At 37.0% G+C, this 16886-nt stretch overlaps 1 protein-coding gene across 2 annotated transcripts; it reads right to left on the minus strand.

Annotated features, from left to right (window-relative positions):
* Nucleotides 1-230: 230 nt before the first annotated feature.
* LOC111626586 lies at nucleotides 231-16883 on the minus strand. 2 transcript variants are annotated; one of them, XM_023370017.1, is made up of 8 exons: nucleotides 16371-16883; nucleotides 13499-13988; nucleotides 12198-12416; nucleotides 3205-3523; nucleotides 2939-3138; nucleotides 2757-2869; nucleotides 2465-2692; nucleotides 231-2364 (listed from the first exon to the last, which is right to left on the minus strand). In XM_023370017.1, exons 2-8 carry the CDS (start codon nucleotides 13880-13882, stop codon nucleotides 2247-2249), a joined length of 1581 nt encoding a protein of 526 aa, XP_023225785.1. In that variant the 5' UTR covers nucleotides 13883-13988; nucleotides 16371-16883; the 3' UTR covers nucleotides 231-2246. The 2 variants fall into 2 exon arrangements, with proteins under 2 accessions (XP_023225785.1, XP_023225784.1); XM_023370016.1 differs by having other exon boundaries at nucleotides 13499-16883.
* Nucleotides 16884-16886: the final 3 nt, after the last annotated feature.

The raw sequence follows: 16886 nt of genomic DNA on the forward strand, positions 1-16886 counted from the left end.
ACTTATCTTTTAAATATCCATTTTAGATAATACAATACAATAGATCCCCCCCTATAATACTGTAGATGAATTCCGTGTTGTACGAGTCGCTTAGATATTACAACATGGAATTCATATAACGCGGAATTATCTACGGTGTTATAGGGGGGATCTACTGTATTTCGTTTCCGAAATCTTTCCTCCTAGAAGAATCAATGTAAAGAAGAGAAAACAGGTAAAAAACACTCTGATTAACTGTCGTGCATACATTTTATTAAGACAGTTATAAGAGAGACGAACAGACAACGTCAGTCAATTTACACAGAAAATACACGGATGTAAAAGTGTTGGCACTCTCGATCGGATGTTTTTTTATTGTATAACTGATGTACAAATAGAGCAACGAAGCCGACAAACGAGACGGTGTACGTCGTCACCGAAGAAAAGAAAAATGAAAGCCAATAAAGCAAAAAAAGGCACGGAGTTCCATAAAGGAACATCTCAAATTCCGAAGAAGAAGAAGAATCGAGGAGCTCCTTTATGAAAGACAAGACCTCTTGTTATTATTTTCTTTTAAATATCTCTTTTTATTTTTTGGCAAATGATCGGAAAAAACTCCGCGACAATCCATAGGGATGGCCGAAAAATACTGTTTTTGCAAAGAAGATGGACAGAATGGCTAAAACGAGAGTGAATCTTCCACATAAACCTTCCAGCTGATCGGGATCGAGACGGCACTTAAAAACTCACAAATTGGATGGATATGCGAACGAAATTTCGGCAGCGAAGATTAAATTCTCTCTTTTTATAAAAGTAGAGCTCGAATGGATATACAAAATATTCTTCTTGACTTTGATGAGCGCTCCATGTATCAAATATAAGGTCTGATCGAATGTATTATACATTTTTTTTTTTTTTTTGCTTTTTTTTAAATATATTTTTAAACCAGAGCAGAAACTAAAAAGAGGGCAAACGGACAGTCTGCGATTTGGCACCGAATGAGCTTGCCCGCAGTCTAATAAGAAATAAAGGGGATGAGGCAGGACCAGATGTGTGCTGATGGATGCAGATTGTCTATCCACAGAGAGAGACGGAATGCACAATTGAAAGACCCAAAAACAGTTTGCTTTTTCACACAAATAAATATCACAAAGGCTTTTCGAAGCTTCGGAATGTTTCTACTACCTTTTTCTTTTTCTTTTCCATTCCTCCTCCAGAAATTTAAGAAAATACAATATTTTTTGATCAATAAAATAAGTATTCTCCGGAATTAATCCTTAACAGTTTACACTGATTCTCCTCAGCCAGCGAGAGGAGGGAGTGATTTTTTTTCCTCTTTTTCTCCTTTTTTAAGTGCTCGAACTTTTCCTGAAAACATTTTTTTTATTTAAAAAATAGGAACTTGTAAAATACTGTTATTTCATGTAAATCGGAGATTGGAACTTCTCCGTGTTTCCAGACGGCCTCAGACGTGAACGTAACCAAACACACGTGCGTGGCACGATGGATAAGTTATCACGTCCCTCCCGGGGCCATCCTATTGGAGATGAGAAAGAACAAACAAAACATTAAAGTGCGCAAGGGAGCACGATACCGTGCGTGACGTAACCCAATATCGATCGAGCCAATACGATAATTCATATAATAATAATAAAACAAAGGGAAAAGAAATTCAAATTTCCGAACTTTGTGCTAGTAAAAGACGAGATTTTGGCACTGCTAGAGACAAAAATCGGTTGACCTTGGCATAGGGTCATTGACTAATATCATTTTTTTTTTTTTTATGATAGAGAGATACTGTTGGGTATTGTTCCTCGAGATCAGGGATAAAGGATCGGAACTATATCTTTTTTCCTCTATGTTTTCCTAACATCAGGATGTGGCTTTTTTTTTTATAGTTAAAACATCTAGTCCTATACCTACTGGCGGGGTACTTCTGCCTACCGACAGATATTCACTCATACGACAAGAGAACGTTCGAATGTGGAATAACTACAACGAGTTGAAGGCAGGTTAAACTGCTCAGACTTATCTCGGATATCGAAAAGAAAAAGAGGCCTCCCGACCTCTTAGTTCGTTGCACGTCGAAAGGCATTTTATAAAGGATCGCTTTTCAGTCTGACATTTTAGTGAAATCACAGATCGATGCTTCTACCTCTATCCCGTACTTAACTAGAGCTAACGGTTTCTGGTACACGGTATTTCGGAAAGTGTCCTTCAGAGACGATGATCAGAAAGGATGATGATAAGGATGGTTAGAAGCACGGCTAGGTAAAAAGGGAGTCCCGATGTTTGATACCAGAACTGCAAGAGTGGTGACAGTGATTGTGGAGGGATTGTCTGGTTATGTTGGCCATGGTACATCCCATAGAGAATTCCACTAGCCTGAAAACAAAACAAATGATTTATAACACTACCAGATGCAATTCATAAGGATTAACCAGTAGCCATGCAACATCAAAATAGAATTTTATTATTATTTTACCTGCAGATTGTTTGAAAACAGAACCAGGGAATTACTTGGGCTTTTTTCTGACGACAGAATAGCCCGTGAGGTCCGAATACACCGTAAATTTGTAGCAAACAAAGTATGAATCCCAACAAAGCTGTTAACACCATTTTCCTCAGTAGTTTCTCCACTCTGCTACGTCTGCTCGGTTTCAGTTTATGGGCATCGAATCTGAAATCGTCACCAATGGCTTGTCCGTTCAACCTGTAAAGAAGAATACGTATTCAGAGGAAAACAATGGGTTAAAAAAAAAGCGAAAACATTTTACCGTATGGATTGCTGAAGTAATTTGTTAGCCTTAACCGCCGTCGCCGTCTGATCCATAGTAGTTTCTTCGATCTGAGACGATACGACGTCACAACGACCCGCATCACGCATCGACTGAAACGTAACAAAAGCTGCATGAAAACCATTTGTCGAGCAACGAAACAGAGAGCAGAAAATGCAAACCATCAAGGGTTGAAACTGTAACGCATCTTCTATCTGGTGAGAGGATGTAGAAGCAGTGTTAATATGTACCACGTCACCACTCGGAGGTTTCTTCCTGTGCCAATTACTCGGGTGCCTTATGTGATCGTGTGGCGATTTGACCAAGTTCTTTTGATAATGGTGTAGGGAAGGACTGTTTGGCGAAGTGACATGTCCTGGGGCTAAACACGTACAAGTCGTCAATTCTTACAGTAACGACAGAACACACAAAGGATAATAATACTTACTATTTTCTGTCAGGTTATGCTGAGACGCGTCGCTCACATAGCTAAAAGTCTGGTCGTTTTCGTCAGTTATTCGGATTTTAGGTGCAAATGACGAATTTCCCGCTTTGGTTCTTCCGTTTGACGATGTCTTGGATCTCCTGGCGAACATTCCTAATGGTAGTACGCCTTTGTTTTCGTAACTGGAAGAATCGACTTTTGACAAAAACACCAGAGGAAGTTTGGCGATAGAACGCAGCAGTCGGAGACAACCGCACAGGAACGTCAGGCACAAAAATATCCCCCAAATCGAGAACATAACTTGAGTTAGAAGCCAAACGATCTAAAATATATCGAAAATACTAAATTAAATATCCGTATTCGTAAAGATTTTATTATATTAAATGTCTAGACACTTCTATACATTCGTCAGAACGGTGAGAAATGAGTTTTAAAAAAATTACACGTCCAGACAATCAGACGAATGAATCATATTAAATACTAAATTGGAAAAATAAAATGAAATTTATTTAATTTTTTTTTATATCTATTCTATTAATTTATTTAATAAACTTTACATTTAATTTATTACTTTGCTGATTAACGAAACAATTTTTTGACGTGGTAACCCAAAAGTCAGTTGACTCTTATAAAAACTAACGTCTTATTCGAATATTTCGGTACTTGTACAAGTGTACAATACGTGGAGCACAAAAACAAAATATGGTTAACCGACTTTTGGACCTCCCTGTATTACTTGGTTTTCTACATAGTGGATCATTAACACCCGTATATAACGCTATAAGTACTGTAAAGGGAACACTGAAGAAATGTAACCCAGCGCATCGCGTAGAGTTAGCGCGGTATAAGCTGTCTGAGGGGCTTTAGTAGCGCTATAGCGATCTATATATTATAATGGCTGGCTTTACCAGATTCTTCCGAAAAGGGATGTGGCCCTCAGATTGAAAAAAAAGGTTCCTCACCTCTGGCCTATGTCGGATTAAATGTTAATTATCCAATCCATGCTAAATTAGCCTAGTACTAACTTTTTTTTTAAATTTATCAAATTAGAAACTTAAATTCATTATATCGGAACTTCTAATTAATAATTATTATCGAACTTTACACCTAAAAAGGCCCTATGATTTGTTTCTTTGTTTTGAATTTATGATCACGTCTATACTCCGCCGTAAAGACGACTACAAATTGTGTCAAAAATGAGGGTCAAAGACGCTTCGGGACCACAATTGTAAAGGGCCTCAAATGAATTTCAGTTGATTGTTGCCCATATTTATGCCTCCTGGCAACGTAAAGCATACTCAAGGTCGGATAACGATCGTTAAGTTTTAATTTTTTCAATACGTCCCATCAGTGCCGTAACTAGGCAGGTGCAACGGGTGCACCCGCACAGGGCCCACTTGGAAGGGGAGCCCAAAATGCGTGTATCCGTTTTATTATTTTCCCAAAACTAATTAATTAACGGGCCTAATTGCAAATTCTTGCACTGGGCACAAGATAGCTAGTTACGACACCGCATCCCATAGTAAGAGCCTAGAAATTTTTTTTTTTCGCCTAGGGCCCCGGTATTATTCGTAACGAAGATAATCTATTGATATAGATAAAAATAGAAAATAATTCTTCACGTACTCGTTTGCCTAATTGATTCTTAAGATTAATCGAAGCTATTTTAATTACATCCATTTCTATGATTATTCTAAATCCAGGTACGCAGGAAGGTACAACGTACAGATGACAGAACTGTCAGCCACCTATTTGGGTATACCGGTACGTGTGTACCGGCTTAAAGACTTCACACCGGACAGAACTGCTTCGCAAAGTACAGTCGACCCACCTATAACACTATTGATAATTCCGTTTTATATGAATTCCATGTTGTACGAGTCACTTAGATTTTACAAATACGTGTGCCGGGCTGTGAACGGCTCACATATTTGTAAAATCTAAGTGACTCATACAACATGGAATTCATATAAAACGGAATAATCAAGTGTTATGGGGGTCGACTTGTATGTTCACCCATTGTTACTTCTGCGCCATGTTTGCCTGTTTGATCAATTCCTTTCTATTATATAAGCATGATTCTCATTCATGTACGCTTTTTTTTGTTACGCAACGTAAAACTATTACATTTTCCTGTATTAAAACATAAAGGAAAACGTACATTTCTTGCTACTTTCGGTATAAAATTAATAGTATTAATAATGAAAGAAATTGGTTCCCGTTTAAAAATTTAATAACTAGAGAATTAAATAAATATTGATCTGTACGTATTCCAATTACTATCTTTATGATATTAATAATTCAAAAATGTCCTTAGTGGAATTACATTGCAATTTTTCATTATTTTTTTTACTTGTTTAATTTTTAAATTTCATCCGACGAATATAAATATATAGATGCTTATTTTTATGTGTCAAATATATAATATCAGCATTAAAATATTTAGTTATATAACGATAAAAATTCTACAATTTGTTAATTAAACCTTAATTAAACAAATACATTAGGTTTTGTGTATTCAAAATGGTTTCAGAAGTGGGGCTACCGGGTTTTGAAGGAGGAGCAATGGAATTAAATAAAACACCAAGTGTTTGAGTGTTATAAAGCAGGGATCGAGTAAGACAAACTTTATGATACTGGGAGCATTCGTTTTCTGCTCCCTTTAGCTACGTTACCATTGTTGTTTGTTAAGTTACGCCAACGTGACACTTCGGCGATGCCTTCAGGGAGGTGTTTTTTAAGGGAAACAGGCCCCTATTTAGGCGTTACAGACGTGGAGAAAACCCGGAAAACTCCAATGTCGTGAACCCAAGACCAAACTCCCAGCGTTCGGGGTACGAAGACCGCGTGACCACTGGCGGGCACTGCTACCTTACCGAGCATTACCGACTTATTATAACACTTTTAGGGACCTCAAAGGCACATAAATCTATGCTTTCTGATACTTATCCTTAAGCTATGATACTAGTGCATTGTATATCAAGTGACATGCGATAAGGATATTATATAAAGGGGTGGATTGCAAATCCACACAGTATCTAGTATCTCGTCTACCATTGCTCCACATTAAATTGTTCCTTACCGACTATACTTTAAACATTTCTAAATCTCTTTTAGAGTTTTAAATGAAACACTGACACGCAGAACTTTATTACGAGCTTAAAAAAATGGAAATAATACATTGTTTTATTGAGCGTTAAACAATACGAAGTTAGAAATAACACTGAAATAGCCACGAAGTTTCTGATAAGTGATAGAATTAAGTATAATGTTTTCTACATCAAGAAAACGTATAAAATCTCTAATTCAGCAGGAAACGTTTGAAAACAAAACACAGGAAGCTTGTGTTTTTCTTTCTTTTCTGTTTGTTTGTATGCTTTAAACATAAGCTACACCATTAAAATCATTTGTAAATCAGAAATATTAACATCCTTTCAGTTAGTTTTACTTACAGTATCTAATAATAGAATCTTACGAATAGTTTAGTGGTATTTTTTCTTTACTAGAAATAACAAATAATTAATTATTTACAAGTTTAGTTTAAAAAGTAAGATTAGAATTAATGCAAATTTAATTTACATTAACAAAAATTTGCTGTAAAACAACAAAATTATAAATTACACGTACCGTACCGTACCGTACAGTACATTAGACAAGTTAGCACTAAATTATATCGAATTATCCTTCTTAAATAATATAAACAGTTGCAAATTGGTCTAATTTTTTATATTCCCCATCTTCTTCCTTGATTTATGATCTTATTATACCGTATATAACCCTCTAATTTCATATATTATATCATCTAAACTAATACAGCTGTATTAGTTAAACACGTATACGAGGACGTATATATGTGTATAGAATTAATATATACATCGAAATTAATAATATAATTATATTATAAATTGTAAAAAGGGGTTTTAAAACTTAATAATTACATAAAACTAATTGTATATTTCTTTTACTAGAAACTTATACAATTAAACAAATACATTAGGTTTTCTGTATTGAAAATGGTATCAGAAGTGGGGTTTTTGAAGGAGGAACAATGGAATTAAATAAACACCAAGTGTTTGTTTGAGTATTTAAGTGTATTATTACAATACAGACAGGTGTAATTTATCTTCTATTTTACGACGTTTGAATCATCTAACGTTTTATACAAGTGTGTAGGGCCTATATATTGATACATATAGAATTACATTGATAAATCTTTTGTAATTTTTCTTATTATCTTCTCTAAAGAAAGATTTTTACAATAATTCAATAAATCATCGATTTTTTCCTTTCCTTTTTTAAGCGTTAAATCTCCATTATGCAAAATTAATTAAACGTGCAAAAAAATATACCTAACGATTTATAGCTTATTCGAGTAATCAGAAGGAATATTTTTTTCTTATATATATATTCTTAAGATAAGGAAAATATTATTACGTGATTATGTCTTACAAATGTTTAAAAAATCTATTAATTTGAATTATATAGAATTTTCTGTCCCGTAAAATAACTTTTATAGAAGTTCTTTTTAAAATATTCTAAATTGTGAATTGTGGGAAATGCATCTACACCCTAATTTTAGATATGAAAATTTTAGTTTGTGTGCAGTTCTATACGTTCTTATATATAAAAATTATAATTTGTATTTCAGAAATTCTTGTAATTCCTATATTTTTCCTATGTTCTTAATAATCTATAGATAAATAAATTCCTACATTTTCTATATTCCTTCCTATATTCTTCCTATGTTTTCTGTATTCCCTCCCTATATTCTTCCTACGTTTCCTGCATTCCCTTCCTACCTATTCTCTTTATATTCCCTCCATCTATTCTTCCTATGTTTTCTATATTCCCTCCATTTATTCTTCCTACGTTTCCTGCATTCCCTTCCTACCTATTCTCTTTATATTCCCTTCCTACTTGATCTCTCTATATTCCCTCCATTTATTCTTCCTACGTTTCCTGCATTCCCTTCCTACCTATTCTCTTTATATTCCCTCCCTACTTGATCTCTCTATATTCCCTCCATTTATTCTTCCTACGTTTCCTGCATTCCCTTCCTACCTATTCTCTTTATATTCCCTCCCTACTTGATCTCTCTATATTCCCTCCATTTATTCTTCCTACGTTTCCTGCATTCCCTTCCTACCTATTCTCTTTATATTCCCTCCCTACTTGATCTCTCTATATTCCCTCCATTTATTCTTCCTACGTTTCCTGCATTCCCTTCCTACCTATTCTCTTTATATTCCCTCCCTACTTGATCTCTCTATATTCCCTCCCTATATTCTTCCTACGTTTCCTGCATTCCCTTCCTACCTATTCTCTTTATATTCCCTTCCTACTTGATCTCTCTATATTCCCTCCCTATATTCTTCCTACGTTTCCTGCATTCCCTTCCTACCTATTCTCTTTATATTCCCTTCCTACTTGATCTCTCTATATTCCCTCCCTATATTCTTCCTACGTTTCCTGCATTCCCTTCCTACCTATTCTCTTTATATTCCCTTCCTACTTGATCTCTCTATATTCCCTCCCTATATTCTTCCTACGTTTCCTGCATTCCCTTCCTACCTATTCTCTTTATATTCCCTTCCTACTTGATCTCTCTATATTCCCTCCCTATATTCTTCCTACGTTTCCTGCATTCCCTTCCTACCTATTCTCTTTATATTCCTCCCTATATTCTTCCTATGTTTCCTATATTCCCTCCCTATATCCTTCCTACATTTCTCAATTCCTACTAAGAATTGAACTGAAAGATTCTTTAACACACCAAAATGAACTAAAAAAAAAAATTAACTTTATTATTTACTTAATCATTCAATGAATAAATTAGATTGTCGTTATTAAAATTTCCATATTTGATTATAATTTATTTATTCAACAATTAATTAATTTTTTCCTACTTTACCACAAGAAAAAAATAAAAATAAAACCGTTAAATTACGAACCTTTCTTCTGAAGAAAATCGAAGATTAAATAATAATCAATGAAAAAAATCATGTAATTATAGATAAATTTCTATCATTATTTTTCGAAAAAAGGACAAAAATAAGACAGAACGATAATTATGTAGGTCATACAGTGTTTTTTTTTTTAATTAAAGAAGAACATTCCAACAACTTAAATTTACTCCAGACTTAAAAAATTTGACAAATGCCATCGACTACACCTTTCAAACATAGCCGTTCACATATAATAGGTCAATTTACAAGTCCTTTGACAGGGGTAGAATACGTGACTAGAATAACACAGAATACCTCTGTAATGGTTACCGTCTGAAACAGAACGTACTTCACTGTTTACTGGCTGCGTTATTGCTTTAACTACTTTAATACAACCAATTAATGGGCACGAATATTATTGATAATTAATCTGGAAGCATTTTGTTATTCGCTTTTCCACGCAAACCAGAGATACGTTACGTTTATTGAACCAATCGATAAAGTGATACTACACTTGCAAAATTCAGATACATAATTACAAAATATCGATTACTGAACGTCTTACATAAATAAGACTTAAGTGGAAAAATATTGGAATTTAGAAAAGAAAGAAAACGATTTTTTTCTCCCTCTACGATTTTTAGTGTTCCGAGAAGTTTGTTGACGTTTCCCTCCCATTTTTCTTAATCCCCCCTCATAATATTGACTTTCGAGTTACTTTAAATTAGAAAGGAGTATGGTAAAACCTTTCTAGTGGTTCTATGTAAAGGCAATGGCACGTTATAGCTTGGTAAGGCCCGGGCGAGTTTGAATTAAGGGCCTCACGTACAGTGTTGACTTCAGGCATTTATATTCAAATGCTTACATTTTAGCGAAATTATTTAAATAGTCTAATCTCTACCGCTTAATAAATGGGTACATTAAGCAGAAAAGGACAATAAAATAACCTATTTTAATTGGTTAGGTTAAGTTAGGTTAGGTTAGGTTAAGTTAGGTTAGGTTAGGTTAGGTTAGGTTAAGTTAGGTTAGGTTAGGTTAGGTTAAGTTAGGTTAGGTTAGGTTAGGTTATATCCACCACCGATTAACCAGCCAACAACACCTATGTCAGATGCAGAGCCTACAATTGCAGAAGTGAAGGCAGCCATTGGATCGCTGAAGATTGGCAAAGCTGCTGGACTAGATCTGATCACTACAGAAGCAATCAAGGCTGGTGGTGACATTCTGCACCATCGTCTTTATCTACTCATTAAAACAATATGGCACACAGAACAAATACCAGCCATATGGAAGAAAGCTATCATCGTGCCAATTCACAAGAAAGGCGATAGCCGGGATTGCAGTAATTATCGCGGTATCAGTCTCGTTTTTATCGTTGGCAAAGTATTTATGAAGATAATTCAATCAAGGTTACAAAAACACCGTGAAGAAATAAGCCGAGAAGAACAGGCAGGGTTTCGTCCTGGTCGTAGTTGCTGCGATTAAATGTTTGCCATGCGTCAGCTTATTGAGGAAAGGACCAGATGCGGCAAACGTACTATTGTCCTGTTCATCTATTTCAAATCTGCATTCGACTGTGTGCACAGGCCTGCGCTATGGAGAGCATTTAAGAATGAGCATGTCCCACAAAAAGTTATCACACTACTTAAGGAAGCCTACAAAGATTCCACCAGTCAACTGCGAATCCGGGGGGAACTATCTGAGGAGTTTACCATCCAGACAGGAGTTCGCCAGGGAGACGTGGTCTTTCCACTATTATTTAATATTGTGGTGGATTTAATTACAAGGAAGGCATTTGATGGGAAACGTGGTGTCCAGTTTGGGGATGGCCACTTTCTAACTGATGTAATGTTTTCTGACGACAGTGCCGTCTTCGCTGACAACGATACAGTGGCCACAGACACGCTTTATGATATAGCCACTATCGCTCAGTCATATGGTCTTAAAATAAATGTGGACAAAACCAAAGTGCTTACAACGGATGGATCGCGGGCAACTGTTTACCTTTATGGAGTCCAAATTGAGCAGGTACAAGAGTTTAAATACCTTGGGTCACTGATCCAGGAGAAGAAAGTGGCATCGTCAAAAGAAACTCATGTCCGTATTGGACAGGCAGCCCATGCATTTGCCTCACTCAAATGGTGTATATGGAGAAAGAATAACATCTCTTTGATGAACAAGATCCGCCTGTTCCGTACACTAGTCATACCGATCCTTCTCTATGGGTCAGAAACTTGGACCCTGCTTAAGACAGACTTGGACAAACTTGAGACCTTTCAATTGAAATGCTTGAGACAGATTCTTGGTATCTCCCTTTGGGATCGCATCACCAACAATGCCATCCGGGCCAGATTGCCAACAGCAGCCATCTGTTAAGACACAAATTCAACAGCGACGGCTGAGATGGTTTGGCCATGTGTGCCGAATGGATATTAACCGAATTCCCCACCAACTGCTCTTCCGACAGCGACATACTCTGTGGAAAATCCAACACTCCGCACCTAAGGAAACGTGGACCAAACACGTTGAGAAAGACCTCAAGAACCAACGGATTGATCTGAACCAGGCAAAAGCGGCGGCCATGGATCGAGGGCATTGGAGGGGCATTGTGGAGAAAGCTCGACTTCCTGCGTCACCCACAACAGCATACTGGTTGCGCGGACACCCGCAACCAAATGCCAGCTAGGAATAAAAAAGAAGAAGAAGAAAGAAGAAGTTAGGTTATAATAGACATAAAAGTAAATAGACACGTTTCTTCATTTTCAACTGTTTGTGCTCGATTAATTATATGTTATAAGCTAATAGGAAACATCACATTTTGTTAATTCAACAGACGTTGCATATAAAATTTTATAAAAAGTGATGCTAATTCGGAAGAGAACTTATATCTCGCGGGGCAGCTACGTTTTCTGAAAGTTTATTATATATTACGCGAAATTAAAACGCGTAAAATGGCGTAAAAACAAGAAATGCGTTAGATTTATGCGCTGGAATCGGTCGAACGGTTTATTGAAAAGATAGTGAAGGAGGAGGAAGAAATACACGGCTACTCACCCTGAGAGTATTCTGTAGTGTCCAGAGGATGTCAGAGGCGATGGTCAAACAGAAATGAGAAGTTATCACCAAGGAAACGCACGTTTCACTATTCAGTTTGGACGGCGCTACTTTGACCTGGGTCATTTGTAAGAAAGCCAACTGAAGTAAAGAAAAGGCAGAAAGCAAACAGGGAAAGGCCAAGTCCCAAAGGATGTGGCTCATCACTCCCGGCATACTCTGTAAAAAGACAAAGAACTATAAGTAGGAAATTTGACTGCATTACTTCTTCTTCCTTTATCGAATGAAAACACTATAAAATTCGATCACATTCGCTACTTTTACAATTTACAAACGAAGCTGGTTCTTTTTCTATTCGGCTTATCTTAATAAAAATAAGAAGATAGTCAAACTTTTCCCTACTTACAGCGAACGGGGATAAGAATGAGTACATTGGACCATCCTCGATAACAGAAAGTGACCATTAAATTTCAATTTACTGATAGTAACCGACAAATCGTCGTGTGCCCTTTGTTATTTTCTGTGTTAATAGTATTTTGTTCGAGAAATTACACTTATATTCTCGATTCAAATATACCTTTCAGCCAAGCCTGCGAATATCTATCGTACCCATATTAACAACCGTTGCACCCTACTTAATTCTTACTTTCAACCCCCCATTCTTAATTCCAATTGTGATATAATTGTATGGAATTTATTGCTGACAATTGTGTAAAAGTCAAAGTTACTTTTTTTCCCTCTGTCTGGATATCTTAATGATGCTAAAAATGTTTAATTACTCTAATTGCCACTAAGTACTGTAATTCATCTAATTAGTTTTCTCTAATCTGAGACCAAGATTTTGTTAAAGCGATATGGCTCTTGGCCAAGTGGAAACTTCGACTTCCCCCGTACAATTCAGAAATTATATTATTGTCTCACGTTAATCCTATTAAATCTAGGTAAGATAACGACGTAAATGGTGAAATAAAAGAATCTGTGTTACAGTAAATTACTAACGGAAGCGGGAATTACAGCAAAGTTCTCCATTCTTTATAGTGGAGAATACAAGAAAATTATTTCCCCTCTGTTGTGACGTTACAGAGAATTCCTCTCTTATCCGGTAAAAGAAAACCCATTTAAACTACGTGGTAATAAAAAAAAAGAGGGAGGAATATACTCCATCACGGTAATAAATAAAGGGGTTCACTCACAGATATTTTCCGTGTTGCAAGAGGTAGAAACCCTTATAAACGAGGAATAATTGCGGCAAATTGGGGATGATGGAGAGTTCCTAAAATGGGATTAATAATGGTACTTACCACTTTCGAACCGTAAGGATCGATAAATAGTCCCAGTGCTCGCGATCCACCTAGAAGACAGAGGAAGACGTTGAGTGAAGATAGATGAGGGCGGGCCGATAATTGGGCTCTAAGACCCAAAATAGTAAAGAAAGCGGCACAAGCTAGAACTAGAAAGAGAACGGCAGTGCCGAAGGTGTGCAGAGTCCACGTCCAACTTAACTGGGACCATAATTCTGCCCAGTCGGGGTGAATCTGTATCCTTTCTTTCCACCAATCACTCGAAGAAACCGGGACGGCCACAGGTGCGGCACTGCCGTTAATCACTACCCAAGGGGTACTGAAATTGAGGGATATTTCTCCTTCTAACAAAGGAACGCTTCCGTTGGCAGAATTCCACGTCATGTCTGCAGAAGTGGTAGCGATATCCCATCAGGACTGGCGGTGAGATAGAAGTCTATATCTTATTCTGGAGGAGATTTGCTGCTGTTGCTGCTGTGTCTTTTCACACCTGTAAATACACAAATTATCTATTATTATCGAGGTATATTTCCCGTATAATTTAATATAAGAAAATTCGAATTTTTGGCACGCGAAAATACGACGTTCTTAGCCAAGACAAATGCATCCCGCTTGACATTGATTTGATGACTCATTACAACGTCATTGCTCTCTAAATATTCATTCTAACCATTCTTTTTTTCTTAAAAGAAGAAGAAAAATAAGGTCATCTCATCCTTTACGTGTCAATGATCTTATATAATTAACATTTTACAGTTAAAAAAACATCCTACACTCCAGACACCTCTCTAAATCAAACACGCTTCTGTGGAACCATTAGCATCCAGCATCCAGCATCCAGCTCATAAGAATTTAAATGAAATCTTCCTCTTTCCACGAAGAAGAGTTCGATGATCAAGACTCCAATCTTCTCAAGTTAAAAATCTCTTAATAAAACGGTTTTAATCCAGATTTTCATTTCTCGGACACGAATTGGATCGTAAAAAAGGTGATTGGTTAGGAACATAAAATATAAGAAGGATGATTATCGTCGTCCAGCCAGCATGCCAGGAGCGTGCTTACAAAAGAGGACATAAATTCGACTTTTAACAGTATCAAAGCAGGGATAAAACTGATAAACAAAGGTTCATCCCTTTGTTTTCTTTGCCTTTTTTACAACGTAGTCCGAAAATATCTTCTTTTTTAAAGCTAAATAAAAGTAATTAATGGAAGAAAGAATCATAAACCATACACTACACCAAGGATTTTTCGTGTTTATATACAGTAAACCAAACAGTAATTAACCTCGAGTATAAAAAAAAGGCTGGTAGATGCAGTGGAATACCCTCCCCCCATTCTTCCGGACGGAAACCAGTTAAGGGCGCTTTTCCCATCTCCATGGCAACCCGCACTCCGGGATGATCATCTTCGCTCATTAAACGACACTAATGGTGACAGATTAAAGCTAAAAAGAACTTAATGAATTGATAAAGACTGAATGTGTGTGTGTCCTCTTCGGCCGGAAATTACTCGATAATTAAAAATCGTGGCAAACGTACGAGGTGGAATTCCAGCGTAGAAGAGTACTTTCAAGCTTGGACGATTGCTAAAATCCTCCATAAGAAACACAACAATAAACGATCACTTCAAAGTAACACCTCGATTTGTCCGCAGTTCAAACCGTAATCTCCTTAATAGTAAAGGCGAAGGATGTTAAATGGAGTCGAAATTTACACACCGTAGCTTCATAAGATCACAATGGAAACAGAGGAGAAGAAAAATAAAAACTAGAGGACCCATAAAACCAGATAAATGACTACACGAAGACGGAAGAAGGGGGGAGATGCTGCTGCTGCTGCTGCGCCGTTAAAAGTGTCTATCGAAAAACGAAGATGGGCGCAATTCCACTCCAAAGAGGGGGAAAGAAATGTAAGAACAAAAGACAGAAAGCGGATTTGGCTTTTGCTAAACACGAGGGGTATGATCGATGGAATGCAATAAGTAAATTCTGTAGGGGATCGATGCAGCCGCATTGAACACTCGTCTCCTTCCATCCAACGACTGCAAAACGGCTACCGGGATGATGGGAGGAAAATACGAGCCGTGACGGGGTGAAATCCATTCGAAAAGACGGAAAAGAACACTTTCGCTATCATCAATATAAAAAAGAAAAAGAAGAATCTTTCTCGCTTCTTATCTACTCCGGGAAGGAAGAAGAAGAGTCATCTCCTGTTTCTAAGAATGATCTCCCCCCCTACTTGCAGGTTAATTACGGTTTTCTTGGTTGATCGAATAATAATAATGATCATTCTCTCTCTCTCCCGAAATGACTTTCACTAACGAAAAATAATCTTGAGAATCTTTAACACACGAAGGAGGGGAGGAAAACTGCTTTAGAAAATGCAGATGATCTGCGTGTTTCTATTGTAAAAGAAAAAAACACATAGAAAAACCCCAACGCTATCAGTTTCTAAAACGGAAAATAATGACTAACGTCGTTCAAACGAAACGACAGGTCTTTAGAGAGTTAGAATATTAACAATGGAGACTTTAGACCATTAATATTCGCCGAGTTAATGACAAGATTCGACTGAATACCCGAAGAAAATTAGTGGAGGATGACAGCTGAAGAGAAAAGAGAGCACACACACACACACACACCTGTTATCATAACGACAGGTAGAACTGTCACACCAGCCAGTCTAAGTAATAATAGGAAAAAGGTATTTTTAGATTTAAATATGGGGAGGAGGGGGGAGAGAAAAAAAAAGAAGAAGAAGGAAAGAGGCATTAATGTGGGGTGGATAACGTATGGGAAGCTTGTTGCACGTTGGCATCATTCCAGCTTGGACGATACGCCCGGCACACACACACACACATGCATCTGTTCTACCTGTGGACACTTCGAAAATTGGAACCGCCATCCTCATCTTATACGTGTTTATGTTGGCGACTGGATGCGGACCGGATGTGACGTCGGCATCCGGAAGCGCCTTGGCGGAGATCCAAAGAACTATTTTTCTTTTTCGGTGAAAATTTATGACGAAAGATCGCCCGTTTAAACGAAATTGGAACACGATAAGAAATTGGTTATCGAAGAGAAAGAGGAAGAGGAAGAGGAGGAAAACGTGAGATGCACCATTTTTCTCACTTAACAAGTTAATTTTTGCACCCTTTTTAGTTATTGTTTAGTCGCTCTTTCGGTATAACTTTCCGGGTTTTTCGTCGTCCCTATTATTCCTGATTGTCACCCCACTCCGGCTGATTGAACGATACAATAAACGATCCGCTATAGTTCGTGTTGTATGTTTATTTTCCAGCGTACGTCATTTTATTTTTCCAGGAGTGACCAGTCGATATCGTACCGTTGTTTCCTATTATATCAAACAAATACTCGATTTATTCTCCA

The sequence above is a fragment of the Centruroides sculpturatus genome, unplaced genomic scaffold (assembly GCF_000671375.1).
Source record: "Centruroides sculpturatus isolate CEXI.00-Female unplaced genomic scaffold, Cexi_2.0 scaffold304, whole genome shotgun sequence".
Classification (NCBI taxonomy): domain Eukaryota; kingdom Metazoa; phylum Arthropoda; class Arachnida; order Scorpiones; family Buthidae; genus Centruroides; species Centruroides sculpturatus.

What these genes read in the sequence shown, in the direction of transcription:
- LOC111626586 (XM_023370017.1), bottom strand. Translation starts at nt 13,882, where the DNA reads ATGACGTGGAATTCTGCCAACGGAAGCGTTCCTTTGTTAGAAGGAGAA. An exon ending in ATCCTTACGGTTCGAAAGTG is followed by an intron (nt 12,417 to 13,498) that starts GTAAGTACCATT and finishes GTCTTTTTACAG; the next exon opens with AGTATGCCGGGAGTGATGAG. An exon ending in TACAGTTTCAACCCTTGATG is followed by an intron (nt 2,870 to 2,938) that starts GTTTGCATTTTC and finishes GTTACGTTTCAG; the next exon opens with TCGATGCGTGATGCGGGTCG.